General features: G+C 41.5%; 1 protein-coding gene across 5 annotated transcripts in view; it reads left to right on the plus strand.

Annotated features, from left to right (window-relative positions):
• The window catches only part of PAK3 (p21 (RAC1) activated kinase 3), a 149644-nt gene that overhangs the window by 104063 nt on the left and 28493 nt on the right, over positions 1 to 17088 (plus strand). For 4 of the 5 annotated variants that reach the window (XM_076347397.1, XM_076347396.1, XM_076347398.1 and 1 more), the window contains exons 3-8: positions 5107 to 5207; positions 8839 to 8883; positions 10011 to 10164; positions 11897 to 11934; positions 14533 to 14664; positions 15631 to 15793. In XM_076347397.1, coding sequence (XP_076203512.1) covers positions 5107 to 5207; positions 8839 to 8883; positions 10011 to 10164; positions 11897 to 11934; positions 14533 to 14664; positions 15631 to 15793 — 633 coding nt within the window. The remainder of the gene's footprint in view (positions 1 to 5106; positions 5208 to 8838; positions 8884 to 10010; positions 10165 to 11896; positions 11935 to 14532; positions 14665 to 15630; positions 15794 to 17088) is intronic. The other variant, XM_076347399.1, reaches the window with a different exon arrangement.

Here is a 17088-nt window from a genome sequence, read left to right on the forward strand (position 1 = left end):
AGGTCATGTGGAGCAGTTGGAGTTAGTCTGGCATTCAAAGCTCCTCACAGGCCATAGAAGGCACGATTTCAGCCCCATTCCTCCCCTCAGTCAGGGGCAGTCCTGATGGCTCCTCTCATGTGAAGGCTGTGACTGGATGGGCCCCTTCCTCAGGCAGACCTGGCTGGTTCACTCTGCAGAGTGCTTCCCAAAATGTCCCCTTCTGGGAACAAAATTAATTTTCAGCTGGTTCATTTTGAAGGCCAAAAGTAAAATCTCTCCTGGCTTGTTTAATTCCAGGAAGGGCTTGGGCCACTTCTTCGCCTGACTGCCAGCAGGATGGTATTATCCCTCTCCGAGGGAACATTTCTTAAGCAGGAGGTGCTGTGTGAAATGCATGCAGAAATGGGGAGATCCAGAAACAACCCCTCCTGGAAATGATCAGTGACATTAAAAATAGATGTAATTAACTACCAGTCAGAGCAGTCTTAGGAAACATACAAGTATCATGATTTTAAATGTGACTGTGAGAGAAAGTAAGCTTAAGATTTATAGCTTAATTTTATTGGGTGAAATAATAAATGGAGGAAGTTTAGCTTGGCTGGCCAAGCCCCTTGAGGTGGTTTAATCTCAGGGTTGGCTTGTGGGTCAGGGTATCAGCTGGCCTGTGCATGCTTCACAGACTCAGTGACACATTTTTGAGAGTTCTGCTTATAAAACAGAAGGTGATTAATATGGCTGCTCTCATCTAGTGCAGTGCTTTGCAGCATCACAAATTTATATTAATAGTCCACCACTGGTACTAGTAAACAGAACGTGAAGAAAACACCATGGCAGGGTGTTTCTGCCTGAACCTGCAGGAACTTTGTCGTCTTTCGTTTGCTCACCAGACAGGAGGGATATGAGGATGGATATGCCGTGGTGCGTTCTCTCCAAGGCAATGGTGTATGCCGGGACTGCTGTGCTCAGGGACCAGGAATCTTTCGCAGTCACTCCCCTGTTGGACTGTAGGGTTTTCAGTTAGGGTTTGAGCACTTTTGTGTTTAAAACCTCGTTTTGGCAAGCCGCTGATGACTCTGTGGGGCCCCTCTGTGCTTGTACAGTTGAAACAAGCCACTTAGGCATTAGTGTCCTGCTCCTCCCCACAGCACCTGATCTCCTTATGTTCCTTGGTGTAGCTCCTCTCGTCCCCGTCCCTGGGGTAAGGTACCCCATTTCCTGGGGCCAGGAAGCCAAGGCAGACAACTGAAGTAAGTTTCCAGTGTCACGTGGGCAATCTGAATCTGTTCCCCCATAGCCCGTGCTGAAGCTGTGAAATTGGCCTTCCTTCCCTGGAGGTAATGATGGTGATGGGAGCCATGGTGGAGTTCGTAGCATTAAGTGTTTCCTTTCAGCAGAGTGCTGTTACCTCAAGAGAATTGAGAGCGGAAGGAAATGGCTTGCATTCTTCCAGTTGTTTGATACAGCCTTGTTCTTCTCTCATTAAACCACCTGTAATTGCTGTGCTATGAAATAAATTAATACTGTGTGTGAACTGGTGGCTCCATGAAGGCGCTGTAGAGCATTCAACCTGAAGAAATGAGAGGGGAGCAGGCTCATCACAGCTCAGATGCCCATTTCAGCTGAAGAGGTACGTCTGTGTTAAGATTACTGGGTGAATAGCATCACTTCCATCGAAGCTGCTTTAGATTTAGCTGTGGGTGGGAGCAGAGTCTGACCTTAGTCATCTGGTTGCCTCCTGTACAGAAAAACAAGAAAAGAGGGAAGGAGAAAAACCCAGCGGGGTTAAGATTAATTGAGGAGAAAGAAAAGGACAAGGCTGCTGGGGTAGGACAGGAGGAACAGAGCAGGAAGAAGGATGGGAGGACAGTGTGAGTGACAGTGGAAGGGAGAGGGGATGGAGGAAAGAACAGAATGAGATGAAGAGGAGGCGAGTAAACAGGAGGGCGTAAGCTTGAGGTCAAACCCTTCCTCCCTCTCTGGAGAAAAGCTGCCACGTTTTTCTGCCAGACAACTGCTCTTTTAACATAATGATGGTGATGATGCAGACTATGGAAGACAGAAAACTCTTTCCTTATTCTCTTTTAATCTGTAATAGTTGCTGAGGTGGTGTGGGTGGCCCTCATGGCTAGCTGCGGTGCAGCAGGAGTATATTGTGAGGGGCGTTTATAAGAAAATCAAATAGGAATGTCCAGTATAAAGCCCTTGAATCCAGTCAGTCATTGCTTCAAAGAAGTCATGCCTTTTCGTATCGTTTTGCCAGCTTATATAAAACAGAAGTGATTTGAGTTGCAGGGCACAGACAGAAGTGTCAATGTTTTTCGACTGGGGAGGGGTGAGGGTGTTGCAAGGAGATGTTTCATTCTGCATTTAATTTATAGTTTATCAGCATTTGGACCATAGGTGTGTTATCTACAGTCTGGTAGGCAGAGGTCTGTGGAGCAGATGAGCCAAATCTTGGGGAATGAGCTGGAACGCTTGCCCTGGCAGGAGAGGCCTAGAATGGACAAGTGCTGCTTTTGATGGAACGTTTTCTGTAATGCCTTATTTTGCTTCTAGATTTGACTGTTGCTTTGAACTGAATTTGATGATCCTTTAAATCTAATTTTCACTGCATTTGCTTGCAAATGATGAGGTAGGAGAAGCCAGTTTTGTTATCTACAATAAAAAGTTATATATGCTGAACGGAGATGACATCTTGTAACTGGCAACATCTATCCTGAAAATTAAACAACATCATCTTAGAGGTAAAAGAAGGGGAAGAGCCTTTAAATTTGTATTTGATATATTGCTGCCATCTTTACTGAATGCTAAATGAAAATAATTCATCAGTTAACATTGTGTAGGGGTGTGCAGTACAGACAAAAGGTGACAGTTAATTATTTGATGAGGATAAATGCAACAATGCAGAGAAAGGAATAGAAACATGCAAAATACTCTAGACTATAATTATGAAGAGCAGAGCATCTTCCAACTAAAGGAGGCTGTAAGGTAGAATAAGATAGATATGCAAAGAGAGGCCTCGTGGAGCTGCTATCTGTGAGCAAAGACAGACCCAGGCTGGGAGGGGTGCTGATACATAGTGAGTTCAGCCTTTGGATGAGACTCCTAGATAAACTTACGAAGCTGGCAAACATAATACTAAAACACTGAAGGAAAATGTTAATTAAAGGTCCATGAGCATAGTAGTGCTTTATTTAGAAGACTGATGTGCCAGAAAATAGCTTTCGCAAAGCTCCATCCTGCTCGATATTGATAGAATATTGGTAGAAGGGGACACTTGGTTTTGAAATAAGACACGCACAAAATTGTCTTCATCCAGTTGTTTTTGAAGTGCATAGCATGGCTGTCACTGGCGCTGCACTGAGGGAATATGGAAGGCAAAGACAGGACCTGAACAACTGCTCCTTTCTCTCCTGCTGATGTGTAACTGTGGCACATGCATTCATTTTCATATTATCATTAATAAATGGTGATACACTGGCCTTTAGAGATCCTGATACAGAGTCCCATTGTGATAGGCACAGTATAAACCTCTCGTATATCTCTGGGTTTCTCACAACTGTTAGCGTGAAGTCATGTCACATCAGATCTATAGAGCAAGCCTGCTCAGGACCACGATGAGGATACGTAAACCAGACATGCATTAAACTGGTATGAAGGGCAGCAGAGGAGAGGTGAGATCCTGGGGTGCAGAGTGCTTTCGTTAAAGATGTGAGATGATGTGACTTTTTTGTATTCTACATGAGCGCTTTATGCGTGTCTTATTTCTTGAGTGTGTGTTAATAACTCTCGCATACTGCAGGTGGGCACTGTCATATTTGTTCTGTTCCAATCATTAGCATGTAATTTTTCCACTGAAATGACAGATGTATTTGGTAGAATGGCAGTACCCCTCGCGGCTGTTACAGATATACCACTGGCACTAGAAAAGATCCTACAGATAGCTCTGTACTGTATTATTCAACCACGTGGTAGTTAGTCTTGGAGCATGCTGGTTCTCCAGGGAAGCCAAATATTTCGGGTACCTGCCAGCAGGATAGATGTTTGAACGTGGGTTTATGCTATGTTTATCTGGGTGTTTGGGAGTCGTCCAGAACTGGCATAATTGTCACCATTTTTCAGAGAAATCTCTGTTGAACATGGATTCTTGACGCATCAGACTGAAGGCAGCTTCTCTCAGCCTTTATTCTACTCATTCTTTATCACGGCCAAACTGGGCTGATGTGAGGTTCGTGAATAGTAAAAAGCACAGGAGATGGATGACCGCAAGGGATGCTACTTTCAAAAGGTGTTAAAATAGGAGGGAGATGAGAGAAACGCATGCAGATTGACTGACTTCCAAGTCTGTCTCCTTCAGTAAGATATTCCACACTCTGTGAATACTGGTGGAGTGATTTAAAAACAAGGAATTCCTGGAGACTAATAAAGCCTGGGTTTTCTGGTTGTATGTCTTAGTTAATTGAGAGCTCAAATGAAGCTTTTCCAATGGCATTTATGGGATCTTGTTGCTGTGCAGATTCTGTGGTTTCTAATACAGAGCTGCTGCTTCAGCCTTTTAATCAGAGGAGGCAGGAACAGGATCTTTGTCTTCTCCTGAGTTGCCTGTTTTCACAGAACTTGTAGGAACCTGGTTATCTTAAAAAACCCCTCCTCTCTGATTTGGCTGAGTTTGACAACAGGTTCAAAGCATGTTGGAGAAAAGACAGACATGCAAACAGACATGCACATGCATGTCCTGGGTGCTTTACTTCTGCAGGAACCCGCAGAGCAAAGTCAAACAGGAGTTAGTTGCTAGGAATGAAAACTTGATGAAAAAAAGAACTGATAATAGAAATCATACTGGTTGGAGATAGCCTAAGAAGGCTACTTCATGAACAGCTTGCTTTGGCAGCTGTGACACTGATTGGAAGAAAAACAAAATGAAATAACACCTTACAGACCTTCCCCAAACAGGGGTTGACAGTTAGGCTGGTGGTGTATTAGCTTGCGTCTATTTGTCAGGTAAGATGGATGTTAATTGATTTGTTTTCCACTTCTAAAATACTATTTTGAGCACACTTGATTGTGAAAATCTTTGAATGAAAAGCTGTGCAGAAAGTAAGCGTGTTAATGTTTTGCCTCTAGCCAACAAGAAGAAAGAGAAAGAACGTCCTGAGATCTCTCTTCCTTCAGACTTTGAACATACCATTCATGTGGGATTTGATGCCGTCACTGGAGAATTCACAGTAAGTAACCGCTGTATTGCGTGCTTACCAGAGCTTCTAGTTTCTTGATGGTAAAATAACCTCCTGTTGCCAGAAACATCAGATGACAGCAGCCAGGCTGTGAAGAAAGAGACTCTTATTTGTTGGGCTTAGGATTTGGAGTGTTTTACTTCTGATTCAGGCTGCTTTTTTTTCTCCAAGGATTGTCAGCAGAGTGTCTGTGGAAAATGAAAACTAGGAAGAACGTAGGTGTATGCTTTTCAGTCCGACAAGCTGCTACAGGGGTTGGTTATTCAGTATCTTTGGAAAAGCATGAAAAACCCACACACATGTGCATAGTGTATGTCTTGCTGTAGACAATCAGCCCCAAAGTGCAAAGTCCAGCTGCTCTGCAGACAGCCCTTGGAGATGCCCAGAAAGCGGCAGCGTTGTGGAAGTCCATTCATTTTCATTTAATATCCTTCAAAATATGTCCATAGACTAGGTGATCAGACATGTTTCTAGCCTTTATGTATTAATAAAATAGCGGTCAGCTTTTTCTACTTATATCACGACAAAATATATGAAGTGTTGGGAAAAATGAGTCTGATAGAAGCTCCTTGAAGTCTGCAGGGGGCTTCAAAGCATTTTCTCTCAGACTACTAGTTAGGTGCTGAAACCATTAATCCTTAAAGCTAAGATGGCAGGAAGCTTACATTTGGTTGAACTGTGGAGGTGAGAGGAAACACTAGCGACTCTCCGTACCATCAATAGTACCCTGTGAGCTAAGTGGTCAGACTGTGTTATCATCGTGCGTCAAATAGCAAAGTGTGCTAGTGCTGACTGGCTGCATACACCAAACAGGATGGGACAAATCATTTGCCTGGACAAAGGATGGTTAGTTTTCAGAATTTGAGCCCTGAATGTGATTTCTTCATCTTTTTTTACTTTTGATTGCTACTTTTGTTTCTCAAAAACATTTCAGAAAGCGGGAAACTTTCTGTATGCTACAGAAGCAGTAGCAATAGTAATAAGCACAATAACATTAGAAGAAAAAAAGACACATTTAATGACAGCATGTCTTCAAAGGAGTAGTGAAATTAAGTTATCCTTAGTACTTAGGAAATACAGCTACATTTAAAATATGTGGACTACTTTTTAAAATAGATGTCACTTACAAAATCTTACTTCAAAATTTATTCTGTGCCAAACACTAGGGCTTGATTAAATGCTCCTTTAAAGAGCCCAGATGTGGTCATTTTTGATCAGAAACCTGGCATAAAGCTTTTAAAATTGTGTTTTCCCTGCTATCTACCCTGGTTTTCCTCTTTTTTTCCTGTCTGTCTCTCCCTGTAGCCACTTTATTGTCCAGGTTAATCTTCAATGCCATTCTCTTTATCTTGGTATCATATTATGTATTCTGTTACTTTCTGCTTTTGTTTTCTCCCTTTTGTGTTTGCATCCCTTCTCCCTGTCCATCTTTTCTTTCTTTCCTTCCTTCCTCGTTTCACTGCTCTCCCTACTGAATGTTCAGCTGTTCTTATTCTATATTTGTTCTTCCTTTCAGCCTTCTGCCTTTATTTCTACCCTGTGCTTCAGACTTTTTCCTTCTGGCTTCTATGCAAACGCGATGGGTCACAATCGTGTACTCTCGTAGACTGACTGGTGGTAAGGATCCCAGTTAGTTTCATGTCCCTGCCAGCTGGAACAAAAAGGAGGGACGTTGAGGTTAACACACTTCAGTTCTAAGCACAAGCACTCTCTATTAGTACTTCAGAGATCATGGTTTGGATCAGTTTGAATGTTATTATTATCATCTAGCGTGTCAAAACAGTCTCTAGCATCAGAGATTTTTTTTTTTTTTTTTGTCTCAGATGCCACCAGCACAGGTCCTGGCCTTTTACAGAACAAAGTGATTGTACGTGGCTAAATATGTCCAGCTTTATTGCTGCGGTACAGTTTCTTTTTAATATCTTTTTCCCTTTCAAAACAGTGGACATTAGATGGCTGCTCTTTTACAATTACACAGTATTTCTACAATAATACTTGTTCCTAAAGTGTGGAAATGCAGCGCTGCAGTTTGAGAAGGCTCTAACCAGTTCAAAACAAACCAAAGGGACAGGTGACTTCCCCCGTGCAGCTTGCCAGCACAGGACTTAACGCTGCAGTCCTTAGTGGAGTAAAATGTCAGTCAAAGCAAGGGGATTTTTGCACCATTTAGAACTAGCTATCAGCTCCTGACTAATCCCAGCTGCAAGTATTACGTTACATATTACATTAGGCATGTTTTACACATTACATTAGGCATGTTTGATTTGTCCCAACCTGGATACAACCTGTGTATCAGCTGGGTAGCCATGTGGTAAGTATGTCCTGCTGAAGGGACTGCCACTAGCCATATCATGTAAAAATACTCCCGCTGTCTAGTGATCACACTGTCTGTCTCTTTCAAAAGTTTGGAAGTGCCATGGGAATGTCCAATAAATGTGCAAATATATGGGTGTTTTTTTTGTTTCGAATTATTACAGTTGTCATGCCAATAGTGTCTGCTCTACTGGTTATGTGCAATGCATTGGGCCATTTTCTGACACCTAACAGTCACCCCCCAGCTGCATTACCTGATTGCTGTTAGTTGCATCTCAAATCAAAGTTGCATGGGCTCCTGAGTTTTGGCTTTGAGGCTTGAGCACCAAACTGTGTTGTTGCTCATGAACGTATGTTATATCTCCATTTCACTGTGCTTGGAGCAACCACATTTGCTAAGAAGTAGGGCTTTTAAAGCTCAAAATAAAATTGGTTGGAAACTGTTGGGCGGGAGCATGCTGCTAGAGCTTTATGTTGATTTCTTTTGAAGAAAGAGTTGCATTTTCTGAATGGAGGAAGAAGTGTGGTTTGCAGGGCTTTGGGGAGTGTGTTTTGTAAGGCATGCATTTTTGAAACAGTTTCCTGATCCTCAGTCTAGAATAAAATGTGGTCACCCACCAAACTTTTAAAGTTTCAAGATTGTGACGTTAGCAAGTGGGAGAAGGTTGTGGCTGTAGATCCAAAGAAGTTGTACGTTATTAATCTAATCAAGCATTTCTTTAGAATTGTCCTGATCTTCAGTCTGACACGCACAGATGATTTGTGTTATGACAATACACAACCTCCCAGTGTGAAATCTGAGTTTGACCAGCTGCTTTCTCCACTGCGCTTTATTGACTCATGGACTGGCCAATTGTGATCTTGGGGCTGGAGAACCATTGGAAAAAACTTGTGTAGAGCCACTCAAAAATGCTAACCTGGCTTTCAAAACTAGACAAACAGCAAAAGCCCAGGTCTTTCTCTATTATTTTTATTTTTTTAACTAAAAAAAGAAATCACAGGTAATTTTTCCAGTCATTTGCTGTTAATCCTCAGTAATGTATTTTTACGAGGGAGAGAAAAACTGGTTTAAAAAAGAGAGGAGGGGGAATGATGCTTCCAAACTTTAGAACAGTTGTGATTTTTCTGTTTTCCTAAGCCTGCCTTCCTGTAGCCTGTCCACCACCTAATCTATTTGTTATCTACCTCGTAATTCCCATTTTAGATGGGACTTCCCCATTTTGGCCCATTGGTTTCCTCCTACCACCTTCTAAGTTGTCCCACATTCTGTTTTAACTTTCTTTTCTTTCTTTATTTACGTCCATTACAGCCAGATCTCTATGGCTCACAGATGTGCACAGGGAAGCTCCCAGAGGTGCGTCACAGGCCCAAAAGAATCTTGCATCAAAATGCTTCTTTGAGATGTCATAGCACTGCAGCAGCAGGTTGATGTGTGTGCAGTAGATTTGTTGCTTGGCTTATCCCACTTTTTTTTCATTAATCCTAAACTTTGGAGGCCCATGTCACACATTGTTTTGTGGAGAACTTCTTAGGAAGAAGCTATATTAAAGTGTTTACCTAGATCGGGGCGGCACCAAGGCTAAGTTTAAATGTGCTTCAGGTGTAGTTTTTCATTCAGTAAGCCCTACAATTCGATGGTAGGTGTTGGCTGTGCAGTAAATGGGGAAAATTACAGGCTTTCAAATTTAGGAAATTATACTGGATATTTAAAGCAATTTTTCATCAATATAATTTCAATGCAGAGCTGCGGCTTTCAGCAATTGGATCAATTTTCAAATGCCACCCTCACTTGTAAGATGTCTGAGAATTCATGCAAGGCTTTGGCGCACTCAGCCTGTTTTCTGAGTCCCTGGTTTCTGTATATTTACAGTAGAGAACCTACAGAGCTACAGGAGGTCAGAAAAGAGACATTCTTAGCAGCAGTGGTACAACTCAATGTTAGGATTTTGAGAATTTAAATGCAGATTCTTAACCCCGCAGTGTTCCCTGGTATGCTGAAAATTAATTGTATCAGGGTGGGGTTTACCTTTTAATCAGACAGCAGTGATCATTTCAGCAAAATGTGTTTGCGTTACTAAGCATTAAAAATCCAGTGTAAAGCTCCTAAAATACACTGTGGTGTCCACAAATATAGAATAGTCTTGTTATGTCTGCACTGAATCACCAGGAAAACAAGCTAAGCCTTAAATCATTATTCCATGGAAGAGCAGAGTTGATTTAAAGATGAGTTTCATGCACTTTTTTTCCTATCACGGTCATAACTTTCTTTTCTTTTTAAAGTTGGATCCTGGTTTTAGCTCTATATTTTGATAGAGAAGAGAATGATTGCATCTAATGTATAAGCTACTAATTTTAATTGTAAGGTGTCAATCAAAATTTCTGAAAGTAATCTTACAGGTAGCATGGGATCTTGGTAAAGATCTGTGAGGCTGTGGCTGTTAAATACTCTAAATCCACATTGTTTCCACTTGACATCTACAGGGCATTCCAGAGCAGTGGGCCAGGCTACTACAGACCTCCAACATAACAAAACTGGAGCAGAAGAAGAACCCACAAGCTGTTCTAGATGTTCTCAAATTTTATGATTCCAAAGAAACAGTAAACAACCAGAAATATATGAGCTTTACGTCAGGAGGTAAGTCGACACCTCACTGTGAAAAAGGGAGTGTCAGGCCCCAAAATGAGTCAGACCGAAGTTCAACATTCAAGTGCTCAAGAAGCAGCCTTAAAAAATTGCACTTTGTGGAATACACCCAAAATGAATTATATTTCTCCTTTTGTCCCCTAAATGTCATTGAAACTGTGACTTTTCTTTGTCACTTGTTTTTAGAACTAAGTAAGATACTAGATGGAACAATCATTACTGTTTTTAGTCAGAAGCATTAGTGGCCAAAGGTCATGTTTACTTTTGTTTCTTCGCATCCTTGTTCCTTCACAGTGTTCAGATTGGGGTATGGGATATACTTGTTTCGTGCATTTTATGAGTTACTGTTGGATCCTTTGAACAATAGGTTACGGACTATGAAGATTTTTTGTGATAACTTTGCGATAGAGGAGAATTTTCAAGGATTTTCTTGCGTTAGCTGTAGAGAAGATTAGGTTGCTACGCATAAATTCACAAACAAACCTAGACTGGCTGCTATTGTGATGTAAAAGGAATGTCGCCACAGAGGCTGAGAAGGAAGGCATCAGTGTCCAGAGCAATCTCCATAGCATGCTCATTCCAGGAAGATCCTCGTGATTTAGGCATTACCATCCAAAAGCCTGCAAATGTGATGGGGGTGTCATTTTTTCCCTTGGTTGTGTACAGTCTGCAAAATTGTAGTGTAGCATTGCAAAAATGAGGGAGCGCAAGTCTGTGCTGCAGTTTGCATTTTTTTTTTTTTGGCCCATTCTCTCTTTTTTTTTTGCCTGACAAACTCTGGCTGGCGTCACATCTAGCAAGTAAGCAGAGGTTTTTACTAGGTGCAGCATATCTGGCTTTTGTATCGATGTGTTCTTTTGCTGTTCCTTAATAACTGAGTTGATTTTTAAACAAAAATGGTAAGCTTATGTCAACAGCTTCAGCTAATAAAGGGGTGTCTCTATCCAACAGGGTGTGGACAGCATTTGTAATTTAACCTGTGGTGGTTCAGTTCCCTACACGCGATAGTCCGTGGCAGTGGAGTCTGTAATTTCCTCAATTTGCTGGTTCAACCAATACAACTTCCAAAATGCAAACTGGGAGAGCTTCTCAGAAGTACTTCTACAAACTGTGCAATTATCTCCAGAATTTACTAACATTTCTCTTCTTTTGAGGGAAAGGATTTTTTTTTTTCTAAATTCCATAATTAAAAGATTTGACTGTCTAGCTTGACACTTGACGTTTGCTAAAATAGCAATTACTTTTGTGATGAAATGCAAAATTCAAAACAGTTAGTGTATGCTCCTGAACACAGGAGCTGTTACTGTGCTATGTCAGAATAGAACTGCCATGGCTAAGGGGGATTTTGGGGAAGCTTTCATGGGGAAACATTTTCAGCAAGCTAAAGAGAATTTATCTTTTTTTTTTTTTTAAAAAGCTGCTTTAGCTCTTGGGCGGAACAGAAGCATTGACTATTAAAGAACAATTTGCATTTTCTTGACCAAGTTTCTATTTATTTTATTTACTGGCAAAACAGGGCAAAAAATAGACTCAAGAAACTGTAGAAAAAGACTAACCTAGTATATTGTCCTGTTATCTTGCTTGCTATGTAAAATAACTGTTGCTACTGGAGGGATGTTGTGAAAGAAAAATGCTATCTATTTGGATTTACTTGTTCTGTGGGATTCCCCACAACAGGCAGTTTTATAACAGCATCTGGTTAATTTTCCCTTGCACGTTTTAGATAAAAGCGCCCATGGATACATAGAAGCCCATCCTTCGGTGAGTGTGAAAGTAACCTTTTACTGTCATAGCGTTTAAGAATTGTGGAGCAAGCTGTGAGCTTTGCCTTTTGCGATAGAGTGCCAGCCTTGGAGGCTGAAAGTACGTACGTTTTAGTGTCTTTGCAGCAGCAGAAAAGGGATCACTGGCTGTTTTCTAATTTTCTGTTTAAGAACTTTTAAACAGACGAAAGTCTGGTTTTGCAGACGGAAGATTGCTTGCTGTTCTTAACCATGGTGGAATATATAATTCGCAACAATATGCAGTACTGTCTAATTAGCCCATTTTAATTTAGTTTTAACAACTTAGAATTCATTTCTATTAAATTTTGTGATTTATCCTTAGTACAGCTGGATATGTAGCTGAATATAAATAAGGTTATAATTGATACATAACTCACTGGAACCATTGAAAGAAAGTTTTAAATAATCATCTACTCTAATTAATACTGGATTGCCATAGCAATCCCAGAGATGTAGTCATGACATCCACATTAATATTGACCAGATTTATTAGTGTTAATGTTAGTGCATTAAATAGCAAATGACTGAATGGGGATTTGGCCTTTATTTTCAAGTGTTAAGCAACTTAATTTTAGGTTTGTGATTACACAGCAGAGTGTGTATAATGAAATGAAAATAATCTTTGAATATTCACACTTCAGATTTTCAATTGATGCCGCTTTCATTATCTTTAATAAAACGCACTTTTAGAAGGAAGTTTGGGGTTCACCAGACTATAGTGACCCTTCCCAATAGCTTTTCCAGTGGGTATGGACACATTGGCAGATGCTGTGGTATTTTGTCCTAGCAGACATAGACAGTGGTGAGACAGTCAAGATTTCAGCTTTCAAAAGTTACCGACTCAGAGGATGCTGGTTGAATGTTATAGTGCAGGGAAAACAACTCTCTGACAGGATCGAGCAGTCATTGGAATTACTTTAATTTCATTTCACTCCTTAATGGGAGGCTGGCATTAAATAATATGACATTGTATATGTTCTAGCTGCACAATTTAGTGCTGTCAGACCAAGCATGGAGCCCAGTGGAAAAAATAGTTACAAGAATTTGACATAACAGAAATGTGATTATTCCCTTCTTTATTTTTGCCTTAATCATCTTCTGTCCCCCTGTAAGCAAAGTGCTAACGATGCATAGAAGGCTATACACTGATCTAATATATGACAAAGTAACATTCACCTTCCCATTAGGGCACCCCTTGAGTTGGCCCCTAAACTGGTGTTTAGAATGTCTGACGTGTCATTCCCTACTTGGGCCAGATTAGTAGCCTGTTTCACAGTTTACCTTTAAAAGTTGGGTAACAGAACTGAGTCTCACAGAAAATATAATACTCTGTGTGTGTGTGCATCTAGATGACAGTATGTTCAAGTACAGGTGACTTAAGGCAGCGATACAGTCATCTATTCAGTAACACACAGGCGTGAAGATTAGATCTCCCTGTTTCCTGTGGGCTGTCCCTTTCCGGTATTTATACTGGACCAAACTGATGCCATTTTAAAGATAACGCAAATGAGATGTGAATATGTAGAATAGTACCTTTGGTTTGCTTCAGTTCTCTAAGTGGCCTGTTGTAGCCAGCTTTAAAGCAGTTGGTAAACACTTGACAAGGCACCTTTTCAGTTTTTTTTGTTTCGCCAGCAAATCTGTGGCAACGTGATATACCCCCTGCCTCTGAGTAGCAGCTGGGACTGGTGGAGGGGTTTCAACTCGCCTAACACTAAATATCTGCACTGTAGGCTTCGGTTTACACGTAGACAACTGATCAGCCAGACTTCCCTTGCCTGCCCCATATTTGGAGTCTGCCTGAAGGTCGGCTGCACCCTGGCAGTGGCTTTTATTCTCCGCTGCCTATAACGGGAGCCTGGGTGAGCAGTCGGGATGCCTGCCTGGCAGCCCCGGGCAGGTCGGCAGGATGCACCGTGCTGCTGAGGGGGCTGCATTCGCTCTGGGTTACTGGTGCGGTAGGAAACAGGCAAACGGTGGAAAGATCAATGTGTTAAAGAGGAAGATGGTGCTGAAAAAGGAGCTACTAAACAGGGAAATTCAGCACTGTGGAAACAGGCAATATGATTACCCCACAGGTAAAACAGTAAAGAAACAAATAGCCTTTCTCTCCAAAACCAAATTCCCAGCAAGATGACGAAGGAGGCTTTGCACTTCGAAGTGTGTTAATTAACCTAGCCAGTAGACACCTGTTAGCTTTAATTAACTGTTACCAGTTCTGTAGACACAATGCCAAAGCAATTGACTAGCAACTAGACATGATTTCTAGTGATATATTCAAGCATTAAGTTTTGTGAAATTAGACTTTGACTAAGCATGGGAATGATTTAGTTGTTTTGATTAGCAAAATTGATTAGCAAAAATGAAAAACACCAAGACAAATTAACAAAACGGCACGGTAATTTGTAACCTTTAAATTGTATTGTGCCGTGTGTAACTTAGAACGGAGGCCTGTAAGACTATAGGCATGTCTAGATTGGTTTCTGATGTCTAAGCAGACTAAAATTGTGTGTAATTATCAAACCTCCCAAGTGCCAGAATGGTGACTGTCACTCATGTTACTGTCTGTCCACAGAGCACAAAAACAGCATCAGAACCCCCGCTAGCTCCCTCTGTTTCTGAAGAAGAGGATGAAGATGACGAAGAAGAGGAAGATGACAATGAACCTCCGCCTGTTATCGCACCACGGCCTGAACATACAAAATCAGTAAGTCCCAGCTTTGGTGTAATTCAGAGCTGCTTGTTTCTTACCGTACAGCACTTGCAGATGAAGACTCTGAGGGCTGGAGTCCTACCATGACATAGTGCTTCACCCAAGCCCCTGACACCAGGAATATCTGTTTTGAACTTTCACATTTAGTCATGAGTTTCCTGTGATTCTGATAGGGTCCGTCAATTTATCTTAGTATCAGATAAGAGGTAGCATTGTGTCTTTTAATGCTACCAGTGTAAAAGTGAGCAACTTTGTCCAAAGTATCTGTGTAGGCTCTCTGTCATCAGTGGAGGAGAGCGGTCATCAGATGCAGTTCACACCCTTGCAGGATACATAGGAGAAACTGTCCCCTGGAGGTACCTGTCCCTCTCCACAGACTATATGAGTAGCTAAATGAACAGCTTAGACTACACCCTTAACTTTTACATGACTGAAGTTGGGTGAGAAGAATCCTACGCAGCTATGCATTGTAAAGAGAAGGTAAGTCTCTGAAGGACTGGAACGCAGTTCCTAATGGCCACTCCCTAAAGCTTGAAATACTGATGAGAAGTCAGTTCAACAGTTACGATCAGAAAAGGGAAATGCTCCCTGCTTCTATTCAGACACTTACGTACCAACTAAAGAGTCACTTTGTTACCCATGAAAACACCTGAGTATCAAGGAACAAGGCTCTGGGGCCCTGGACAGATCTATTTCTGTATCCTTGCAACACAGTAAATTCATTGTTTCAGTCATCTTTCAGAAAATCAATGAAGATTGAAAATGAAACTGGCCATGCACTTGTGTAAAACTAGCCTTTCATTTTTGCCTGTTTAGTTTGAGAAGTGGACAGCAAAAACAAACATTTTAAGAGCCCTGGATGTGGCAGACAGCATCTTCCTAAGGGTTTGCATTTGAAATATGATCTCAAGGGCATCTCTGCAAGCCATCTTTCTGACACAAAATAATTTCTTTTCACAGATCTACACACGCTCTGTAATTGAACCTGCAGCTGCACCAGCACCAGCTAAAGAAGCCACCACTCCCCAACCTGAAAACTCAAACACAAACACTTTGTACAGAAACACAGACCGGCAGCGAAAAAAATCCAAGATGACAGATGAGGAGATCCTAGAGAAACTGAGTACGTATTCTGTATTTCTTGTGTGATAACGCAGTGTACTGTATGCATGTCTCGGGATTATACGTACCGAATGTTCATCTCCAGTTTAGTGTCACGGAGTCACTTACGACTCCCCACACAAACTGTTACTGTGCTTAGAGGAAGCAAGAGAGCGCTCTAGGAATTCCTTCTGCCTCTGAGGGCAGCTATGACTGGGTTGGATTTGGCTGAGCTTCCTTCTACGCTAAAGGCAAAAGTAGAGATTGTTTCTGGTTGAGCAGGAGGCTGTGACCTAGTGAACTCCTGTGTGCTGATGGCCAAATTGAACGGGATATTTGGGTTCCTAAATTCTCTTTAGACTCCTGACTAAAGAGAGTCTCTTTAGTCACCAGTCATCTGAGCCAAAATACTTTGCAGAAATCTGTTGGGGTTTTGTTTGTTTGGCTGGTTGTGGTGTTTTGTTTTTTTTTTTACCAGTAGACAACTACAGCACTAAGCTGATTCCTTCAGCCTCAAGGAGCTCTCCTGCCCCAAATATTCTATTGGTGTCGTTTCTATGATTGTTGTTACTCCTACTACTTCTACTAATATATCAGAGTTCGTTTTTATAAGAATTCTATGTTTTTGTCAGAGAGAACTCCTTTGAAAGAATGTCAGTTGACACCATGGGTAGAGAGGAAGAGGTGTTTTCAATGTGCCCCAAAAGAAAAAAACAAACCCACACTTTTATAACAATCCTTGTTTTATTTCTTAGCCTTATGCTTATAAAGATGTATCAAAGAGACACATGGATGTGGCGTGATCAGGTAAAACTGCACTGCAAGCATTTCTCGGGAGCCAGCCTCCAGCACATCCACTGTATATTCCTCAGATACGTGGCACTTTGTCATAGCTAATTCCCAGCCAGTTAATACTATTAGAATCCTAACCATTGGCCCCAAACCCCTGCACAGCTCATACTCTAGGAAAACACATCAAGCCCTTTGTGATTGTGCAGTACAACCAATTCAGTCTGCTTCTTGCATGTCATAGCTGCCAGTGCTATGTTGTCAGACAATAAATTCTTGGGTTCATAACATAGCCCAAATTAATGTGTCTACCATTAACTGTTAGGACAAAAAGTGGATTGATCTACACCTCCTTGTGTTTGATCTCAAAGCCAATAACGTTCTGTCTTTAATGGGGGCAACTGCTTGTGAAGGGGTGCAGTCTGGCTGTGGCTTCTTCGCAGTGGTTGTCAATGCTCGTTCTTGTGCTGTACCAACCTTTTCGTCATACCTGCCCTGCCACTGATGGCTGGTGTGACTGCAGAGGCT

Source organism: Aptenodytes patagonicus, chromosome 9 (assembly GCF_965638725.1).
Source record: "Aptenodytes patagonicus chromosome 9, bAptPat1.pri.cur, whole genome shotgun sequence".
NCBI classification, from domain to species: domain Eukaryota; kingdom Metazoa; phylum Chordata; class Aves; order Sphenisciformes; family Spheniscidae; genus Aptenodytes; species Aptenodytes patagonicus.